This window comes from Lichenostomus cassidix, chromosome 5 (genome assembly GCF_008360975.1).
Source record: "Lichenostomus cassidix isolate B80296 chromosome 5, HeHo_3.0, whole genome shotgun sequence".
Classification (NCBI taxonomy): Eukaryota; Metazoa; Chordata; class Aves; order Passeriformes; family Meliphagidae; genus Lichenostomus; species Lichenostomus cassidix.
This window is the reverse complement of record NC_139486.1, coordinates 6,268,050-6,288,787: the sequence shown is the minus strand read 5'-3', so window position 1 is coordinate 6,288,787 and position 20,738 is coordinate 6,268,050. Positions and strand designations below refer to the sequence as shown.

Here is a 20,738-nt window from a genome sequence, read left to right as displayed (position 1 = left end):
TGGTCCTGGCCAGCTTCATGGCCTATGCTGTACCCAGGAAAGCTTTGGGAACACAATCTTTCTTTAACATTTCAGGTGGAAAGACCCTGCTCATGAGACAAAAAGAAATGTTGAAAATAAATACCAAGAAAATGAAATGTGGCTATTCACTCTGAGGGATGAATAGGCAGCAGAAAGGGGATCAGGACCTGGAAAGACTTTATGGGATGGAAAGGACAAGGTGCTCTCTATTCAGGTGATATTTGTATGAATTGTCTCATGCACCTCACCAAGACACACTGTGAATGCATTTGGCCAGGGACAAGACTCCCTTGTGTCCTCAGGATTTTTCTACCCTGTTGAGCATAGTCTCAAAATACTATTTTCCTTGCAAAATCATTTCAAGACTTGTATTACTATTATTTTTCTTTTCCCAATCTCTCACGTTCATGCATTTAAATAGAAGGCAGGGGGAGAGAAACCCAGTTGGCAGCACCATATGGAGAGAACACAGTTATTGCTGTTCCCCCATTATCTTGGCACAGATTTCCTTTGTCAAACATGACTTCAGATTTGGGACCTCATTTTGTATTCACACTCCCTGTTGCTTCTTCCTTCCTTGGAAGCATCGGGAGGGACTTATGGTATTGCTACAAGGAGCTCTTTACAGGAAAGGAAATGAATTGGGCAATGTGATTCAAATAATGGAAGAATGAATTATTTCACCATTTTAGCAGTTTCCCGTGAGGGACACTCCAGGGAGAAAATGCACTTAACGCTCTAAAATATTAAAATAAAAGAACCACAGCAACCTCACCCCTCTGGACTTGAACCAAACCAAATAGTTTAGGTAAATGCCCAGCAGATCTTCGAGTGGCACAACCCATGAGAGACTATTTCTATGCGTGGCAAGGAAAATTCTCCACATTAATGATATCATGAACTGGCTCAGCTAATTTGGACTCCTTCCATAAGGCTTGGTTTCTGGCAGATTAGCTGATTTTTTTTTTTTTTGAGTATGAACTCCTCTTTTAATGTTGAGTTTGATCCCATTTTCATAAATGATATTCCTGGAAAATTATTTTCTTAAAGCTGTACTTCGCATATATTTTTTTTCCAATGAGAGATGTTGCTCCCTTGTATTCCTGGAACAGGTTTAAAATCTCCTTAGCAGTAACAAGAATGTAAGGAGATGAAGGGAATTGTGCTGGATTCTTGCAATTCACTGTTTGCATTACTGGCTACCCAGAACAAAGCAGAGCTCAACTGTGGAGGTGAAGGGTCTTTCTAGGAGCTTATATAATAGCATCCAAATGTCCTCCCAGAAGTTGCTCAGGCTTTTGCTGGAAGTCATAATGGCAAGCTTTCAACCAGCAAAAAGGGAATAAAAAACTAGAAAAAAAAATTACAAGCAATTCTACAGCACCCTTTTTGGTTTTGATACAGCTGAAAAGGTCTATGTGCAGCTACAACTAAACAAAAATAAAGATGCAGTTTCCAAACAGCTCTCTAGAGGTATTTTGTGATTTATCTGCAGATACACCATGAGCCCTCAGTGAAGTTTGTGTGCCCATGTGGAGCCATTTGGGAAGCAGGATCATACAGCCCACACTGTCACCAGCAGTGCTCTCATCCCAGCTGGAATGGACATGAAGTCCTGGGCATTACTGCCACAAGCCATTGCTTGATACAGACAGCATAAAATAGATGGTCTCAGGAGGCATTTCCAGTGTTTGTGCCAGAGCTGAGAGTCTCTTGTGGAAATGCCTCAACTTTTAAATCAAAACCCAAGTGTCTGCATTTCTGCGGCTTGTGGACAGGGTCTCCAGCAACTGGGCTCCCAAAATTAGACATAAAGATTGACTTTACACCTAGTTATTGGAGAAAACCAGTTCTGAAATGGAGGTGGGGGGATTGCTCAGAAACCAAGTGTGTCCTAGACGAGGAGGGTCTGGGCTGTGAGGACACAGCAGCTGGATGGCTGCCAGCTCTGGAGACAGAGCATGAGACAGTTTGTGAACTTAAAACACATTTTCCAACCTTATGGGATTTTCGTTTAAGTCTGTTCTCAGCAAAGCAGCATATTATTGCAAATAGATGCTCTTTTGGTCCCATCTCCCAGGGGACAGAAATTAATGTTATGTTTGAACATGTATGTTTTCCCACTCAGTGCTGAAGCTGTTCTTTTCCTTAAAGTCTGCAGAAAGCCGAGCATGAGCAGATACTGTTAATGCCATTACTTCAAAGTTATAGCTGGAGTCAGTGCCAGAGAGTGTTCAGTGAGAGACGTGGCCTCTGTTTGCAGGGGTTGGAAAGCAGTTTCAGTGAGTCATCTCAGGCCTCCTCATGCTCTGTGGCAGGACCCTTCTGTCCAGCCCCTCTGCACTGTCCTCTTTAACTCTTTCAGGTGCTTCACTGCTGGCTCCTGTGCTCATCCCTGGGACTGCTGTTTCCATGAGACACTTGCATGCTGTCCTGAAGCAGGAGGGAGGATGCTGGTGCAGCACTGTGCTGCTTTTTCCCCTCTTGCTTCAATGCCATCACCTTCCTGACTGTGCCTCTTGTGCCACTGTGCTTGGGAATATTTTTACAGCTGTCCATCTCCTTCCTTTGGGAGTTTTTTTTTCCCAGTGCTTCTCCTGTCAGTGAAAGTTTTTTCCAGCCTTTTCTTCCCCTGAGGCTGGCTGGCGTATTTATGGATTTATTGCTGTGCCAGTTCCCAAGGTAAAAAGGTAACCCTGGGGCAACCCCACTGCTGGCTTTGCTGGTGCACTGGACACACTGAATCTGGAGAACTGTGTTAGCTGGAATAACAACCTCTTGTGGCTTCTCATGCCTTCCCCTTCCCTGGGACTCCAAACACCTCTTTGGATATGAGGACTAGCTAAGGGACACCAGCTACCAGGACCCAAAATATCTCACCTCACATATGACTTTCCATTTAAGAAGAGGGTTTTGCTCTTGGCCCTAAACCTATAAAGGTGAGAGACCTTTCATTTTGCATGCAAATGACACTAGATATTAAATAAATTTTCTTGTAATCTTTTAATTATTAGACATTACTTTAAAACGCATTGTCCCTGGTATTAATTGTGAGAAAAAGAGCAGTGAATACTACTTCAGTAATCCAGTTTAGAATTCATTCATTCACTCCTCCTTGGCATAAAACATGGGGTGACAATTCATAAAATTTTCATGCTTTAGTAACATATTCCCTGACTTAGGGGGAAGACCCATAGCTTGAGGTACAAGGACAATATAACTGGAGAATGGTGAATGGTCAGTCTTAGAGGCAGATGAGAGATATAATAACTTGTATTTTTTTCATTGCAAAGGTAAATAATAATTTGACAGGAGATGTCATTACTGTTTAATGACTTCGCCTGAACAGAACAATTGAAGGAAATATGTTTGCTCTTCCTCATCCCTTGCCATTTCCATGATGTCACTAGGTCTGGCCATAACAACTGGAAAGTTACAACATAGGAAAGGCACTGCCTGCATGGCAAAATATACTCAGTGATGCGCCAAAGTATCAAGGCTTATCAAGAGAGAAATGAGAAGCTTCAGTGGAGGTATTTTGCATTGACTTAATCAGTAACTAAGCCATTGCAATGATTACTTAGTGAAAACACTGCCACATCTGGCAGAAATGAAGTTTTTACATGACTAGGAATTTGAGTTGCTTGGTTTGCTAAATTTTTCTTTTTCCCTCCAACATGTGGAGCATCTTCTGCTGTGAAGCATCTGCTTGGCTACCTGATCTGGCACCACCCAAAAAGTGGCTTTGCCCCTTCATGTCAGTGGCTGGCAATGCATACTGAGTCAATTATTGATTTTGAGATAACGGATGTGATTTAGTTCAAGCTGTAGAGATTGTCCTTGAAGGGCCAGAAGCCACAGTTTTGTTCTTCTCAGCTGGTATCACCTCCTGCACTGTTACACAGATGAGAAAATGAAGGAAAGATGAGGCCTGACTGTCTTGGAGTAGTGGAGAAGAAAAGGGTCCTTTTTTCCAAATCCCTCCATGTCTCTTTGCAGCAGTCCATTACTGCATAAGAAAAATTTCAAAATCTGCTTGCCCATCCATATATCAGAAGAATCACTCCAAAATGTTCCCTTCTAAAGCTCAGAACACAAGGGTGCTGGATTGGACCAAACTCACGGCCAGGGGTCCTCATCTCTGACATAGCAGTGAGCAGCTTTAAGATAATTTGCCACTCATCAGACCAAATTTAGATCTTGTCCTGAACTCTAACAGAAGGTTGTGTCAGCTCGTTTCTTGCAGAAGTCTTTTTCATTAGCTTATGATAGCGCTCAGTCTCCCTGATATATGATTCAATCCCCTTTTTTTGCAAACCTGGTTAAAATTTTGTCCTCAAGAACTTTTATAAAGTGATAAGTTCCCTGGGTTAATCACATACCATGCAAAGAAATATTCCTTTTTAAGCCATTTGACTTTTCCATCTTTCCAATCCATTCCCTCAGGCTTGTGGCTGACCTTAAGAAAAATCCTATCATTCTACATCCAAACCACCAATACACGTTCAAATGGTCTAAATCCTTGTTTAGTATTCCTTGTGATTCCTCTTGCCCTTCCAGCACCACATATCTAATACAAAAGAGTAGACAGTGGGGCTTAGGTGGAATTTAGGCTGGATAAGTCTGGATGAAGCAACATGGCTGCTTTATCTACTCCTCTAATTCCTGGCACTACCCTTCGCGATGTGCATGATTTGCTTCCTCTCTACACCCATTTTTCAGACTGCCAGTGTCATTCATGGTGCAGTGTTGTCCCCTGCTGTGCTTGAGGCACAAGGACATCCCCTGGCTCTGGGATGGGCTGGAGAAATCAGCTCTCTACCTTGGGCTGCTGCAGCTCCTGGACCACCAGCTGAGCCCTGGCTCACCAGCAAGATGCTGGTGGGAGTGGGAGGAACTGGTGCAGAGCTCTTCTTGGCCTCTTGGTGCATAAAGTCAAAGTAAAACCTAACCATGAGTGACAGCAGTGCTAAGAGACACTGCATGACAGAGCCAGAGGCAAAGGTAAGAAGCTGAGCTGCTGCAGGCTCATCCCCACTCACAGCTGAAGGGGCAGGGGACGATGGGGACTTTGTCACCAGAGCTCTGCTGCAGAAACCATCTGCCTGCAAAACAGAAACCCAACACACACCTCTGTCTCCACGGGCTTTGAGTGGATTGTGCAGCCCCAGGACAATACAGGGATGTGTGTGAGGAAGAGATAGCAGCGATAGTTATCTCGAGTCTCTGCATACCGAAAACACCTTCAGAAGGAAAAGGCCCTAAGATGCTTGGGGGTGCATGTGGAGCCTCTCATTTGAGTGGGGAATAACCACAGTGATTCAGGCAAAAGGCATCTTTTCGGATACAGACTGTCCAGGCTTCCTGGATGTGAAAAAGCCTGAGGAACACTCCATCACCTCTGACTTGTGTGACTCAGGACATAAAATTAAACCTTCTGTGGGGAGACTGAGCATTTGTGGTTCGGTAAAATTCATCATCAAAAAATCCAGCCATGAAAACATTTAAATTGCACTGGTGGGTTTCTGTTGTGTCATACCTTGAATGTTTTATTCAGATCCCTGGTTTATCCTGGATGATACCAGGCAGATTGGCAGAGATGTCTTTTTAGCTCCTGAGAGGCAAAATGAACATATCTGTTCAGCGGCTGCCAGTTTAAAGAGCCAGATCTTAAAAGAGTCAAGGCTTTCTTGTCTCAAGGATGAAGTTCAAATCTGTGTGATCAAAATTGGATGAACATTAAAAGGAAAAAAAAAACCACTGCAAATATCCATGCAAATAAACATCACAGCTCTCTTTCAGTGCTATTTATATCTATTGCAGTTTAATGACCCCAAACATTGTATGAAGAGTTTCTCTAATGTGTTACCAAGACTGTTTATAGGAGACAACTGTCTCAAGAATGTGGTAGTGTGAAGACTCCCACGGCAGCACCCGTGCAGAAATTGCAGTTCTACTTGGGCAATCTCTTCCTGTCTGATGAAGTTTCAACAGGGAAAAAGAAGTGCTGGTCTGGGGTTTAAGTTATCACACACCATGGCAAGCAGGGATGGGTTGAGACCAGTGTGCATTAGCAATGAATTAAAAATGGCTAGCACAGCAGAAATGTGGACAGATGTGCTCTTGTGCCTGTAGCTGGAGAAATTTGGGATGTTACAGCTCCCATATGGTTTCTGCCATGTCCTGGCTGGTGGTTTCTGCCCCATGGGGAGAGGCTGCAAGGCAGAGATGCCTGGTGCTTGGCCTGTGTCCCTCAGATGCTCCTGCCTGCCCCAGGACAGAGAGCAACCAGCCATGGGCAGCCCCACAACCCCTGATAGCCACTGCCAACTCCTCTCTTCCATGGGAGGACACAGGGAACAGGGCTTTGGTCAGTGCTGTGACACACAGGCAGGATATAACACTTGTGGATTTGCACAGCTACAGGCTGCCTGCTCTGGGCAAGAGCAGTAGTACTGCTCCTGTGCTGCTCAAAAAGTAGGAGATTCTCCCTTTTTGCATGGCTTGTCTGGCCAGCAAGGTTGGGATCACTCCTCCATGAGACTGGTGATGCTCCAGCCCACTTCAGTGCAAAATCAGACAGATTACATTGAATCATCACTGAAGAACAAAAAATGTGCCTCCGAACAGTAATGTCTGTCTTCTTCTATATTGCTTTTAATTTACAGAGCCTCACTCAGAACTGAGCTATTCTGTATGCTATTAATTAGCTGATCACATGCCAATGCTAATTTTTTTCAAATGGGTTCACTATTTATAAATGTTCACCAGTTTGTGCCGACACATGAGGGGAGGGAGGGACATATTTACACCATCCACTTTTGCAGATGCTTTGCAGTTCTCTGTTGGAGGGATTGACCTTTCTCATTGACTAAAGATGCAACTTTGGCTCCTAAAGCTGTTTGTATGGCATTCATCTCTGTACTATGCCTGAAATAAAGTTGAGTTTATGACTCACAGCCCTCTTCTCCTCAGTCTTCAGCCATCAAATGAGTCCAACCACCTTTGTCAGCACAGTGGACCAAGTTAGTTGCATGCCATTGTTACTTCTCCTTCAAACATGACAGGCTTTTTTTTACTTACAAGAAATGCACTTTTGGAATAGAATAGTTTCAGTTGGATAGTGCCTACAGTGATCATTTAGTCCAATTTCTTGACCATTTCAGGGCTGACCAAAAATTGCAGCACATCACTAAGGGCATTATGCAAATGCCTATTAAACACTGACACCCTTGGGGCATTGGTCACCTCTCCAAGAAGCCTGAATGTAAATTCTAGGGTAAAAAAAATTCATGCTAAAAGTTGCTATATTTTTAGGCCTCGTGAATACAAATGCTTGGTGGCTATGGAAGCAACAAATAACACACATCTTTCTTCTGCATTTCACAGAGCAAGCCAGCTACTAACTTTGGTACTATTAAACCAAATCTGCTGGTAGTTGAATGGAATTTTTTTGTTGGTTCAACCTCAGCCCTAAATAAACATTTGTAACCTCACGTAGCTAGACACAATACAAGTCACCCTGGCTGAGAGACCTTTGCTCACGGAAAATCAGCATTTGATGTTCAAAAGGCAGAATGGGACCAGCATGTTAAAGCATCTACTCACTGTCCAAACAGTGGCTATTGTTACAGTTATTGCCAGCAATATCCTGTTTGTTGCCGGGATAGCACTTTGGTGAGCCTAGAAACAGCCATTTGCCTTGTGGATAAACACTTCCAGTGGGGGACTTGGAAATTCACCAGAGCAAGGAAACCTACTCAGGGCTCTGGCCTCCAGCAAAACCTCTTCAAAATGCCTTGAGAAATAACCAGACTCATAAACTTCCATGCATCCAACGAAAGAAACCTTTTTCTTATCCAAGTAGTTAATTTTCCCTCCCCATCTGTCTGGCATTGCTCTGCTCCTACTCTACACCCATCACATCCCAATCCTGGCAACAGGCCCTGGAGAAATTCAGTTTTGTGGACTGTGGGTGAAATCTGTGGCACAATATTAGTGTTGCGCTAATAACTGGTTTGGGCTTTCGTACAGTGCAGCTGCACGCATGGTGGAACAACAGCAGCTTTTTTGCCAGGCAATGCTGCATCTGAGTTATAAATGCTGTGTGAGTTATCTGCAGGAATATCTACTCCTTCCCTGGGTGACACTCAGCTACTGCCTTTGATTTTCTGAGAGGCAGGTTGGGCCCATGGTTTATACAGTGGTTTCAATCACTTTCATGTGAAAGGCACTGAATAAGCACCTAACACTGCTGAGGCTCAGCTGTTTGCTTCCTCTGGACCACTCCTGTCGCTGTGTCCACCTGCTTCACCTGCTCCATGAGGCAGGAGCTGCCCAGGGAAGGAGCTAAGGAGATGAGATGCAGCAGGACAAGTGCACAGAGCTGGTGTTCCATGAACAGTTAACGCCTTGGCCACGGCACTGGTGCAGCTGGAGCTCTTCCCAAAGCTGGGCTGGAGAGCATCACTGTCTCCCCCGAGTCGCTGGAGTCGTGGCAGTGAGAAACTGCTCTGAGATCACCACTGGAATCCTCGGGTTTTAATGCTTTCCCTCCCCACCCCCTACATTTTCCATTAGAAAGAAGCAAATTGGTAAATGCCCTGGGATTCACAACCAGGCTGTGATCTGGTGAGGCAAGAGAAAGCACTTGCTAACACACCACTGCTGGTAATGATGCCTGGGTGGAAAACCTTCCATGGAAAGTGAAGGTTTGCAAAAATCTGCAGCAAGTAATTGCTTTTGAGCATTTCCAGTACAGAAATTAACCATTGAATCAGCAGTGGCAAGGGCAGGGGTAGACAAATTAGTTCCCTGGGGTAAATTCAAATGTGATTTTCCTGTCTCCTACACCCTTCAGGATCATCCCCTGTGTGCAGCTTCCCGGTGTGCTGTGCTTTCTGCGTTGTCACCATGCCCATGGCACCTCTGTGACCATGGCATGTGCCACCTCTCCTCCTCACCATGGGCTGCCATGCAGATGGATGTGGAAAATCCAGTGGAAAATAAAAAAAACCTGTAAGCTCAGGAGTAAGGTTGCCCTAAGTGAGTTCTTTGCTCAGTCAATACCCACAGTATTTTAAATAGGTTGTGGTATACTTTATGCCATGTAATATTTTTATGAGTGGGATTTCTGCCAGCACTGTGCTCTAGAAGTAATTTCTACTGCTCGACTCTGTGTGCAATTCTGTAGTGAAATCAGTTTAATAAATGATGGGATTCCTCAAAAAACTGAAATTCCATGTTTTATCAACGCTAGTTTTGGCCACTGCCACTGGACAGGGATTGTCTCAGAATAGCATGTTAATATACAGAGCTAGTTTTTCCCCTTATCTTTATGAGTTTTCTCACTGAAAATACTTTTAGTTTATATCTATGTGCTATAGTAGTTAAGAAGGCAGATAAAAATAGCTGGAGATATTTTAGAGGCTAAATCTTCAAACCCTGAAAACGCAGCCTGATTTTATACCCTTTTACCTGGCACCCTAAGGAAATGAGGATTATGCTTCTTTACCTTCCTGTCCTTCTGTCAGCCCTCGTATCCCTCAGTAACTTTTGAGCCCACTGGCAACTTCCACCACTTCTGACAGGGGAAAGGGAATCAAAGCAAGTCCCTGCAAGTCACCTGTGGCTGGGTAGGGAAGAAAACCTTGAAGTGGTGCCTCTATCAAAGGCCAGCCTTCCTGGCTGGCATCAGTGCCCTTGTGTGTGCACAGCCCCCTGCACATGTGTGCCACCAGGCTCACACCACAACCACCAAGAGTGATGCCCACATGGTCTGGCACCAGCTGCTGGATGGCTTTTTCCATAGGCAGAGGTATTTTCCATAGGCAGAGGTAATTGCAGGGCATGGGAGAGAATGGGAGAAGGGCAGTGGGTGCTGGGATCAACATTCTGTAGGGGATGAGCAGATCTGAAGTTATCTTGGGAAAAGTGGGTGCTGTTGCAATATAAGGCAGCCCTCAGGGATTTTGGCTCATGGAAGTACATATTTCCAACAGGCAATATTTTGTCCTTGTCTGTGTAAATGCTTTTTTCCAAAGTGGCCACTCAATCTGCCCGGTGGGAAGGGCAGAGGAAAGAGAGAGCTGCTTGCATTAGAAGTGACGCTGCCCACTCTTGTGGAGGAAAAGCTCCTCACATTTCCATGGAGCAGATTTTGCAGTTACACAGCTTTCTTGTTCGGCCAGTTCATCTGCTCAGCCTGACACGGAGCCAGATTGCAAACAGGGATTTTTCCCATTACAGAATACCAAATCTATGATAAGCCACGCCATGAAAATTCAGTTTTTAAGGAGGTGGGGAGAGAATGAGGGAAACTCCAATCGCTGCTGCAAGATAAGCAATGAGTTTTGCAGTGCTTCTAGAATCTGTGTGTCAGGGATCTCGTAAAAAATCCCTGTAAGCTGAAGGAGTAGTGTGAGAAGAAAAACAGTAGAATTTGGGATAGTAAAATTTAAGCAGATGTTTGAACACCAGTTCTAGCCTATGAAACATCTGCGTGATAACTTTGGACACAGCTGGATAAAGTCAGTAATTGCTACAGAAAGAGGCCTGTGAATATTGTACTTAAATCTGTGGGTCTGTTCTGCACAGCAACGAAGTGAATATCATTGATGACCTTGATTATGTTTGTATTTTTTTCTAATACTACATATTCCCCTACTATAAAGTATTCAAATCAATCACCACTTCTGCTTTTCACTATCCTCAAGTTGTAGTATTAAAATCTATTTATAGATGGAGTAACAAATGCCTCTGAAAGGAGAGTCATATACTGACAGCTTGGAAAGAGACTGTGCTGGTTTTCTCAAAGATCACTCCTTAAATAGGATATATTCTCAAAGATTATTCCTTAAATAGGATATAGATATTGTAATTTATGCATCATTTGCCATGAGGGACAAGATTGTGAGAGCACATATTTTTATCTGTACATATATATGTATATAGAGCCTTCCTAACTGCAGATGCAAAGTTTAGAACTTCAAAAACTAACCAAGAATACAAATTGATAGGGGCTGAATTACATCTGTTGTTCCAAAACACAGTGGATTTAATTGCACCCCTAACACTGCTTATTTCCCAAAACCAAGACAAAAATCAGAAGCAAACAAATAAGTTCTCTGAATAAATCCTGCATTGCCCCAATTTTATGAGCTGCCATCTAAGCTGCCTGGCAACCCTCCAGGCCTGAGTGACATTCCTGGACAAGAAGTAACCCATGCATCCCTTTTGAACTGTCCTCTCCTCGAGCTTCCTTCACCTCCCACCTGGCTCTCCTGCAGCTCCCAATTAAATTCCTTCCAAAGCACTTTCTTACCTGCATAGTGGTCAAACACCGTGGGGACATACTCCTCTGGGAAGGCATCATTGGCATAGCTCATCAGCAAACAGGTTTTCCCAACTGCACCATCCCCAACCACCACACATTTTAGCATCTTCTTGGTGTTATTCCTGCTCCCGTCAGTGCAGTTGTCATTTTCTTCCTTGCAGTTCATTCTTGCTGCTGCTGCCGCTGCTCTTGCTGCTCCCAGGACTTCCAAGTGCACATGAAGGAAAAATGAAGTGCGATTGTATTGACTTTTCCTGAGTTTGGAGAAGGGGGGGGGGGGGGGGGAGAGCAGCAAATCTCAAACTCAGGAAATCATACTAATGTTTCCAGGCTGTCACAGCCGCTTCTAACAGTTACCAGATCAGTCAAGAAGATCATCGAGGTGAATAAATTAAATATACAGAGAGGAATATCATAAAAAAAACAAGGTGATCTGTCCTTTCTCGTTTGTCCCAGTCAGGAAATCCTCATCCTGCCCGGCAGTTCTGAGTCTTTATTGCGACTTCAAAAATATCAGCAGCCTGCGGCTTCGATTCGCGTCTCCCTTCCTCCAGCCTGGCCGCAGGAATCAGGGATTCCTGTTAAATCCACTCCATTTTCCATTGCATTTCTAACATGGAGGAGAGTCTGGAGGTTTTTAATGGAGTTTTTCCTTTCTTTCTCCAGCTTGCTGTGTGTCAGGAAATCATGGGTTTCCTGCTGAATTCCATATTAGGATCAGTGGGCTTGTGAAGGGCTGCAAACAATGGGAGCTCTGTGTGTATTTGTACTTTGGAGGAACTCTGCCAGGACGTGGAGAAAGGAAAACACTAGAGGTCCCCCTGCAGAATGAAGTTTTTCAGGCTCTCTGCTCCATCCCGTGCTCTCCGGGCTGCCGGGAGCGGCGAGGAGGATTCGGGAGAATATGGAATTTGGGAATGCTGGACACACACAGCCAGGCAGGGAATGGGGAGGCTGTGAGCTCTGCCCCTGTCCCAGGGATGCCTCTTGATCCCAGGCACCTCCTCTGATCTCAAATAGGTATTTTCTCCCATTCGGGAAGGGGAAAGAGGGGAGGTGGAGAAGCAGACAGGAGGTAGAGGGGCTAGGTAATAACAACTTTCTGTCTCTATAGCTCTTTGAAGTGTTTGCTATAAAGAATAAATAACTGATTTTTCAATTCACAAGCAGAGAAAGTTCCTCTTGTATTTCTCCTCATCTCCCTCCCCCCCCAAAAGAAGACAAATTTTCCCCCTCCTAATATAAATATGTAAACACTGACAAAATAAAGTGGAATTAAGAGTTAGAGAAGTTAAAAAAATTTTAGAAACAAAAAACCCCCACTGCATAGCAGTCTATGAAAAACCAACTTTGAACTGTATGATTCCTGCCCCCTCCCTCTGGTTTGTTCTGGTGCTTCACATGCCTCCTAAGTCTTCTCCCCATTTAATACACAACAATCTATACATACACGAAGGGCAAAACTTCCCTCTTCTTGTGCAGGAAAGATTTTGCCATTTCCAGCAGAAACGAGCCAGACATTAACATAAACCCCCGTGCAGCACATCCTGCTGGCTGCATTTCCCTTCCACAAGGCTCGAAGGCTTTGGGAGGGGGAAACATCCCCCTGCTGGCTCTCCACCGGTGATGAACCCTTCCCCTGCCCTGCTCATGCCTGGTGGCAGAGAAATGCCCAGAAGTACACATGAGTTTGGGGCAGTGCACACCTGGAAGGGCAAAGACCAGCAGAGCCTTAGGAAGGAACTCTTTTAGCCCAAACTGCTTAAGTAAAGACAAACACAGCCATAATAATGGAACTCTGTAGCCCCAAATGTGTGTCCTTCAATTTCTGTGCTGAAGGGGCACAGCAGACCCATCTGCAACCTGCCCCAGACAGGCTAAGTCAGTCAGAGCTCTTCAATGGTCTATCTGTGCTGGATTAGCTCTGGACACCTTCCCCAAGAGCTGGTAGAATCCTGTAATAGTTTGGGTTAGACAGGACATCAAATATCATCTAGTTCTACTCCTCCTGCCACGGGACACTTTCCACTAGTCCAGGCTGCTCACAGCCCCACTCAGCCTGGCCTTGAACAATTTCAGATGGATGGGAGGTAGATAAAACATGGGAGATGGAAAAAACATGAGTACAAGGTGTATCTGTTTACCTGAAGAGCCTCAGGGAGCTCTGTTTGCTGTCTAACCAGGAGTCTTGATTATTCAGTAATTAGTGCCCTGAGATCTTCCCTTCACTCATCCCCCCTCCCTGCTGCTAACAAGGATCTCAGCAGGCAATGTCAGCCCCAGCATCACACCTGCTGTCAGGGGCATCACTAAAGGCTTTCCCAGAGTTAGAAGATCAGGTGCATCCCCTTAGCTTCAAACTGCAGCCCAAGGCTGAGCTTCATCCAAGAAAACTTGTGAGCCCTGGGCATCAGAACCCCCATTCTCCCAGCATGTGTTCTGCTGGTCATTTCCACCCCCAGCAGCCTGGCTGGGTCACCCTGAGGTGCAGCACATGGTACAGGGATTTATTCTTTAAGCTTATTTCTAGTTGCAATCGAGGTCAAACTCCAAGCCTGTTCTCTGTTTAGTGGCTGTGCAGCTGAGAAGGAACCAGCATCCAATACCCTCTGTGCCTTTGCTTACCAGCCTGGTGCCCCTGTGGGGAAAGTTTGCCAAATATGTAGGTGTATGCTGTTGCAAGGTAACTGCAGAGCCTGAGGAAATAAAACATTCCAATAATTCATGGTTCAGTTCCCCACTGCCTCTCTCAGACAAAAGCCAAAGCTGTCTTGTTTCCCATTTTACACAGGCATAATCTATCTGCAAGCTTTTTCAACATCAGACATACTCCAGTTAAGGCAAGATTTAATGCTACTTGGGCCAGATTTAGGCTTGCAACAAAATCCCCATGGCTCATTCCTGATCATAAGGCTGGGCAAGTCTCAGCAGGACTGTGCCCACCTCAGTTTTTTTGCAAGAGGTTAAATGATGACATTTCCTTGTTTTTCTAGAGGATTTAAGTGACTTTGCTCTCTCTTCCCCCTTTTTAAAAGGATCTTCCAAAATTTAAAGGATTTCTCATGCTATCAAGGGGCTGAAATGGAGGATCATAGAATCAGAGAATCCAAGATTCATTAAGGTTGGAAAAAATGTCCAAGATCATCGAGTCCAACCTTTGATCGATTACCACATGTCAATTAATCATAGCACTGAGTGCCACATCGAATAATTTGTTGAACACCATGCCCAGGCGTGGTGACTCCACCACCTCCCTGGGCAGCCCACTCCAATGCTAGACCATCTTTTCAATGGAGAAATTCTTCCTGAATTCCTTAGGTCTTCGCAGACCTTTCCAATTCTAAGCTCTGATGCATGGGACACTTTGTGGGCAACCAGTTTTAGTTAAGATACGTCAATAAAAGGCCTTTCATTCCTCAGTGTGAATAATGGAGTTGCAGCCATGAAGCCAGAGCCTAACTGATGGATGACCTGGAATAAACCAACAGGAAGAGTTTAGCTTGAAGGTGAGGAAGGCTGACATCTGACCTGCAAAACTCAGTGCTACAAGTTTGCTTTACCTATATAGGTGATATGTGCAGCTTTAGAGGAGTTGTGATAAAGTTATAAAATAAGAATTGTATCTGGACTAAAAACACGTGTTCTCTTTAATCTCATTACTTGAACTTAGTTTGGCACCATTTAGATCAGCTGGATCAAAATTTCAAGAGCTGGTTTAGTTTCAGCAAAGTTTAACCACATTGTTTTACACCACTTTACTCAGGGGACTGAGAAAGCATTAACCCCTCTGCTACTCTGGGCTTATATCTTTTATTTATCAAGTTGGCATTGCCTTTGCTGTGTGAATTAGCAGGCCAGACCTACCATTGAGCAGTCTGGCAAAGTTTGAGGCAATCCTGTTACATTTTGCAGAAGATCTGTTATCATGCAAATGACAAGTGGCAATTCTGTAGGTCAAGATGACCCCTCTGCACTGCTGTGCAAGTTTCAGCTCCCCTAAGTCCACTCCTGAACAACTGAGCTGCCTTAAAGCCCCAGAGGGGAAGCCACAGGGCTATTGGTAATCATTAGCAAAGGTCAGAATGTCTAATGATTTAGTTTTTTTGCTCTTTCACTAATCAGGTTAGAATTGGTCAGACCTTTTCACAAGATTTCAGGCATGACCATCTCACAAATCCAATAAAAGCAGGCAAGTGATGAGCCAGAGTTCGGAAAGATGTGGCTGAAGAAAAAAAAAGGGAAAAAAAAGGAAAAAGTAAACCCAACCAGTCTGAATGCTTGGAAATCTTGTTTAAATGTGTGTGGTTCTCAGGTATCTAGCCCAGTTTGTTTCCCACTGATTTTACAAGCTTCTAGCCAAGAGTACCACAGCACAAACAGATATGGGCAGGTGCTGTGAGCTCTGTGGAGTGAAAATGCCACCTGAGGCACTTTCAACAAAGTTTCTCAAGCAAACTCTGCTCCAGATGAAGTGTCTCTGACCTTTTGTTAATTAACAAATCTACTGGCAGCAGATCTATTCCTCAGACTGCAGAGTATCTCCAACTCCCATGTGCTGTGTGGATGCATCACCTTCATCTTCATCAGCACAGGTCAGACAGGAGGTGCCTGGGATTGCTTCCTGGGGGATTGGCAAATTCAAGCCTGGTGCGAAAAATTTAGGTGAGAAGATCTGCAGGACACGAAGGACTTGCAAATTTTTTAATTAGCCCTGCAATTAGCAATGTCTTGGCCAATTAACTCTGTTCTGTATTTCTGTGCAGGCTCACAGGAGATAAAAAGGGATATGATGTCCTGCCATTCTCTCTCTGCTCTCTTCCCCTGGCCAACCTGCCACTCCTGCATTTCTCCAGTGCCTCCTGAAATGCAGTGGTCTAACTTTGTGTAATCTTATGAATTTAAAACTTGACAGTCAGAGGGATGTTCTGCATTCACAGGTTTCCTCACCAGACCTGACTGATTTTAAGGGGGTCTTACTCTTCCTTGGGTCTTGTTCTGCTAAACCCTCTCCTGGCCTCAACCAAGCAGATCTGTCTCTACATTCTCACCCTTAAGAAGCTCCCCAGGGTGGGAGATTTTGAAGGTGACAACACTACTGTGAATTTTTTCTCCCTATGTCTTGCTGTTAGAAATAGACACATTCAGCCACTCTCCTTCCACCTACCACTGTTGATGAGGGAATGAAGTTTCTGGCACTACTACTGAACTGTAAATTGATTTCAGGCAAATCTTCTCACATTTTTCTTATCCTTTGTCTAATCTGTTTCGATTTTGAGTTTTTTAGGGCAGAGATTGTGTTGGTATTGGACTGAACATACAGAACCATATTAAGCTTAACTATCACTGTGCTGTTCAAAACCAAGTTTCCCTGGCCATCAAATTCAGGACCTTGCCTGGACTATTCTGTTTTAAGAGCCAGCCTTTTGCAGTAAAAAATATTTGAGACTTAAAGACATCCCCACAGTCACCATATCTCTCCTCTCTAGTCTTAGATATTGGGGTGGCTCCTGTTTGTTCTAGGGTTGCCTGGATGGGCCTCCACATTGTGCTAAGAATAATTGAAATGAGGGCATTTTATCCTTATTTCCCCATCCTCTCTTCCCCTTTCTGTTAGCCCCATTCATCAGCCTCCCACCCCAGTGAAGTGCTCATTGAGACCCCAAGTGAATTTGATATACTGAAAAGCAGAAGCAGCAAATTCAGGAGGGAAAAAAAAAAAAAAAGAAAGTTCAACAGTGACCACAGGAGGAGTGGAAGTACTCTGTGTGAAGCCTTTTTAGAGGCATCTTGCTGATGGGCAGATGCTGAGAGTCAGCTTTGAGGCTTGTGGAGTGTGAGCAAACCTCTCTCCAGCCATCACACCCACCAGGCAGCTGCCACCAGCACCACCACCCTGGTGGTCTGTGCCAGGAGCAGGGGGTTCCCTGCTTCAGGCTGCTGCCATGGATCTAATTAGTGTCCCTGGATTTCCCTTTGGAAAGAGGAGCTCGTAAAACAAGTGACTTCTGGGAGAGGAGGTCAAGCAAAGGAAGTTTCATGTCCTGTCCATCAGAGTACCCTCTTGCTTCCCAGAGGGGGCTGCTGTAAAATGAGAACTGCACATGTTGTGTTTGTGTGTTTGTGAATGGGGAGGGCAGTTTTCAACTAGGGGAGATGGTGCTCCCTGTTACCCTACAGTAAATTCTGCATCACTGACAGCAGACTGTGCTCTGTGTGTCACCCACCCTCACTGCTGGTGGCACTTGTCCAGAGTCTGCATTTTCAGCTGTTTTCTGTTCATAGGTACTTGAATTTGGACTTTGAGGATGAGTTTTTCTTGGAGGTTTGAAAGTTCCCTCTGGATAGTGGAATATCTGCAACTGGTGCATATTCCCTCTGTTGCATCAGGGTTCTCTCATTTCCTTCCAGAAAATCACTGTCACTTCTACCTTTTCTCCTTTCTGGTTTTGTTTTGCATGGCTCTTTCATTTTTCTCTCCTCTCCCTCTCCCTCTCCCTCTCCCTCTCCCTCTCCCTCTCCTCTCCCTCGACTAGACTTTATGTCTGACAAAAGCTGTTTACTTCTCCCTATCACAGTGGGGAGAAGTGGACTTAGGTAAGCATTCAGCCTGGGATTAGCATAGCAGAAAAATACATCACTTCAGGCAATTTCTTTCTCCCTACCTACAATGTTTTCCACAGAGATTTTTTTTCCTAAATTACATTTATTTTAGGTTGAGCAGTACAGCAGGAGGTTAAACAAAGAGAAACCTCATCTATGCCTCTTCTGCATCTCAAAATGGCATTTGCCTCTGCAGATGGTGGACTGCTGGGAATGTAAAAGGGCTGCAATCAGGAAATCAAGCAGCACTGAGGGCACCAACATTGTGACCAATTAGCACCGTGTGCGCAGCGAAATCATTACAGGGACAAATCTGTTTTGTTCACCTCTAAATAATGCTTGGGACATAATCTGCCATTTCTTTAAAAGCAGAGAAACTTCTCCAAGTTCGATGGTCCAAAAGTAATGTTTCCAATGGGGGGGGGAAGAGGCTCGTGTCTAAAAACATGCCAGTTGGAATCTGTAGGTTTTCAGCTTCCCCCTTTCCAGGCCAAATTGCCAAGCTGGCTTTATCGTTGAAATGAACACACGTCTGATTCATAAAACATTCATGCAGGGTTTTTACTCTGTTGGAAAGAAGGGAGCAGGCTGCTTCCAGGAAGGGAATGTGCTTTTTTGCTTCATGTGATCTTTCTGCCTCCGCTCAGAAATAAGCAGAAAGCTGCTGCTGCCTCCACATTCCAGGAGCAGGCAGACAGGAGGAGGACCAAGGTGGCAAGCAAAGGGATGTCACAGTTTTTGTGCTGTGCCTCCTTGCTGAGCCTATTCTCAGCAGAGCCTTGTGTCAAAGCACTGCAGTGAGACCTGGGAGTGCCTTTTCCAAACCTGCAGCTCAGAGTGGCACAAGGGGAGTGGATCATTCCAGTAAAACCCTCATCTCATGTGTAAAATAGGAATGAGGAATAAATAATTTTTTTCTATTTATACTGCTGATCTTCAGGGCAAGGACTAGCTCCTGCCTTGTTTGAAGGGTGTGGGCCCATGACACAGCTAAACCAATTTATTTGCTGATTATCACCAAGAAAGTGCTTGGTCTAACCTGATAATGAGCTTTTTAAAGGAGAAAATGCATAGGAAACTCTTCTGCTCTTTTTCCCCCCTTTGCACGTGTTTTCTGCTGGCTGATCTCCCCCAGCTCACTATAGGGACAGCTTGATTTTCCACAGGTGATGAGAGTTATGGGAGCAGAGCTGGCAGCAGTAGGTTACTTTGCTCCTTTTTTAGCAATGGAAGGTTTTATTTGCACTGCCAAATCATCCCCTTGCTTTAAAGGTGTCTGGGTGTGGTGGTAAAACACGTGAGGAATGTGGACACCCTCCCTAGGCTGCTGAAATGTCCAAAAATCACATTAGGCTTAAGGTCAAGGCTTAGGTCAGTGCCTCAGGATGTACAAATACCTGAGAATACAATGGGAGGGAGAGGGAGAGGTGGAAAATAGTGAGGAGCAGCCTAAGGTTTTCCAATATTGTTCGACAAAACAAATATGATGTAGATGATAACTACAGTGAATAATATATGGATCCATTCCCAGTGAACTATTACTGACTGAGCTTAACTCCAACAATAATTTTTCCAACGTCTTCAGGAGATATTTGGTAATAGTCAGATGCAGGTTGCTGTTCTTACAGCAAATGTCTAGGAAGTTGTCAGGAGGCATTTTCTTTCTTATCTCTCTGATTTGCACCCTGCAGGTGTCAGACCTGATTATTTGGGTTGCATTGGGATGAACTCTACGATTTCTGACGTGCAGAGAGCACATAATTTCTCCTCCTTGCTTGAGGTGGTGGATTTTGGGCAGAGGCCTCAGTGTCCTCTCTCTGCAGGGGATCAGTACAGTGTAGAGATGAACAGACATCTCAAACCAAAGGGGTTTATGTCAAAAATGAAACAAAATATTAGAGAAACTAACTTGAAGACAACAAGCAGCTGATGAGTGTCTTTAATTTACACTTCAGACTTCTTTGATGGGTTTTGCTCATCACTGGTAGGAGCAGAACAGTCCCAATTTGGCTGCAGACAATCTGGAGACACAGCCTGGTCTCAGTAGGCACCATCCAGTAGAAGATTTTCTTGGAAAAGCTATTCCCAAAGCCCTGGGCCCTCTATGCTCCTCTGAGCTCTGGACCATGTGTCGGTCTGGATTTTGCCCTATCTGGAAGGGAAAGGAATCCTGGAAGATGTTGTGGCTTTCCCTCTGTCACGGGTGACAGCCCTATCCTTTGTTTGCAAATGAACAGCAGGAAAAAGAGGTTTCATTTCAGCCTCTCACTGTTATACTCCTTGAAATCCTCCAGTGATTTTTAGTCCTTCCTGTAGCTCAGCCTCAGAGCTTCATCCATTTTCAAAATGCTCATTAAGACCAGTTTTCCTGCGTTAGTTACTGGTTAAACATTGCAAATAGTAATACCCAGTTAAAACCATTCATGAAATATCTGAATAGTGGCATGATATCTGAACATTGGCATGGTGCTTACTTACATTTCTGCTCCTTCTTAGATGTCTGGGGTACTGTTTTTTTTTTTTTTTTTTACCAAGTTGGACGTAGAGCTTAGATTGCTACCATTTCAATATCTCTTTCAATTTCACCAAGATAATTTTGGGCTACATTTTGATTATTGGTGGGAAAAAAAAAAAGAAAAAAAAAGAAAGAAAAAGAAAAGAAAAGAAAAGAAAAGAAAAGAAAAGAAAAGAAAAGAAAAGAAAAGAAAAGAAAAGAAAAGCAGAAATAAATGGAATAATAAAAATAAGCTTACTTTATACGTTTTGCTAGAAAAGGAGCTGT

The 20,738-nt window shown here is 44.2% G+C and overlaps 1 protein-coding gene across 1 annotated transcript in view; it reads right to left on the bottom strand.

Annotated features, from left to right (window-relative positions):
• Window positions 1–12,110, bottom strand: part of RHOJ (ras homolog family member J) — a 60,261-nt gene extending 48,151 nt beyond the window's left edge. The window contains exon 1 of the mRNA XM_085061132.1: window positions 11,345–12,110. Within this exon, the coding sequence (XP_084917258.1) occupies window positions 11,345–11,522 (178 nt within the window). The 5' untranslated portion in view covers window positions 11,523–12,110. The remainder of the gene's footprint in view (window positions 1–11,344) is intronic.
• Between the last annotated feature and the right edge of the window lie 8,628 nt (window positions 12,111–20,738).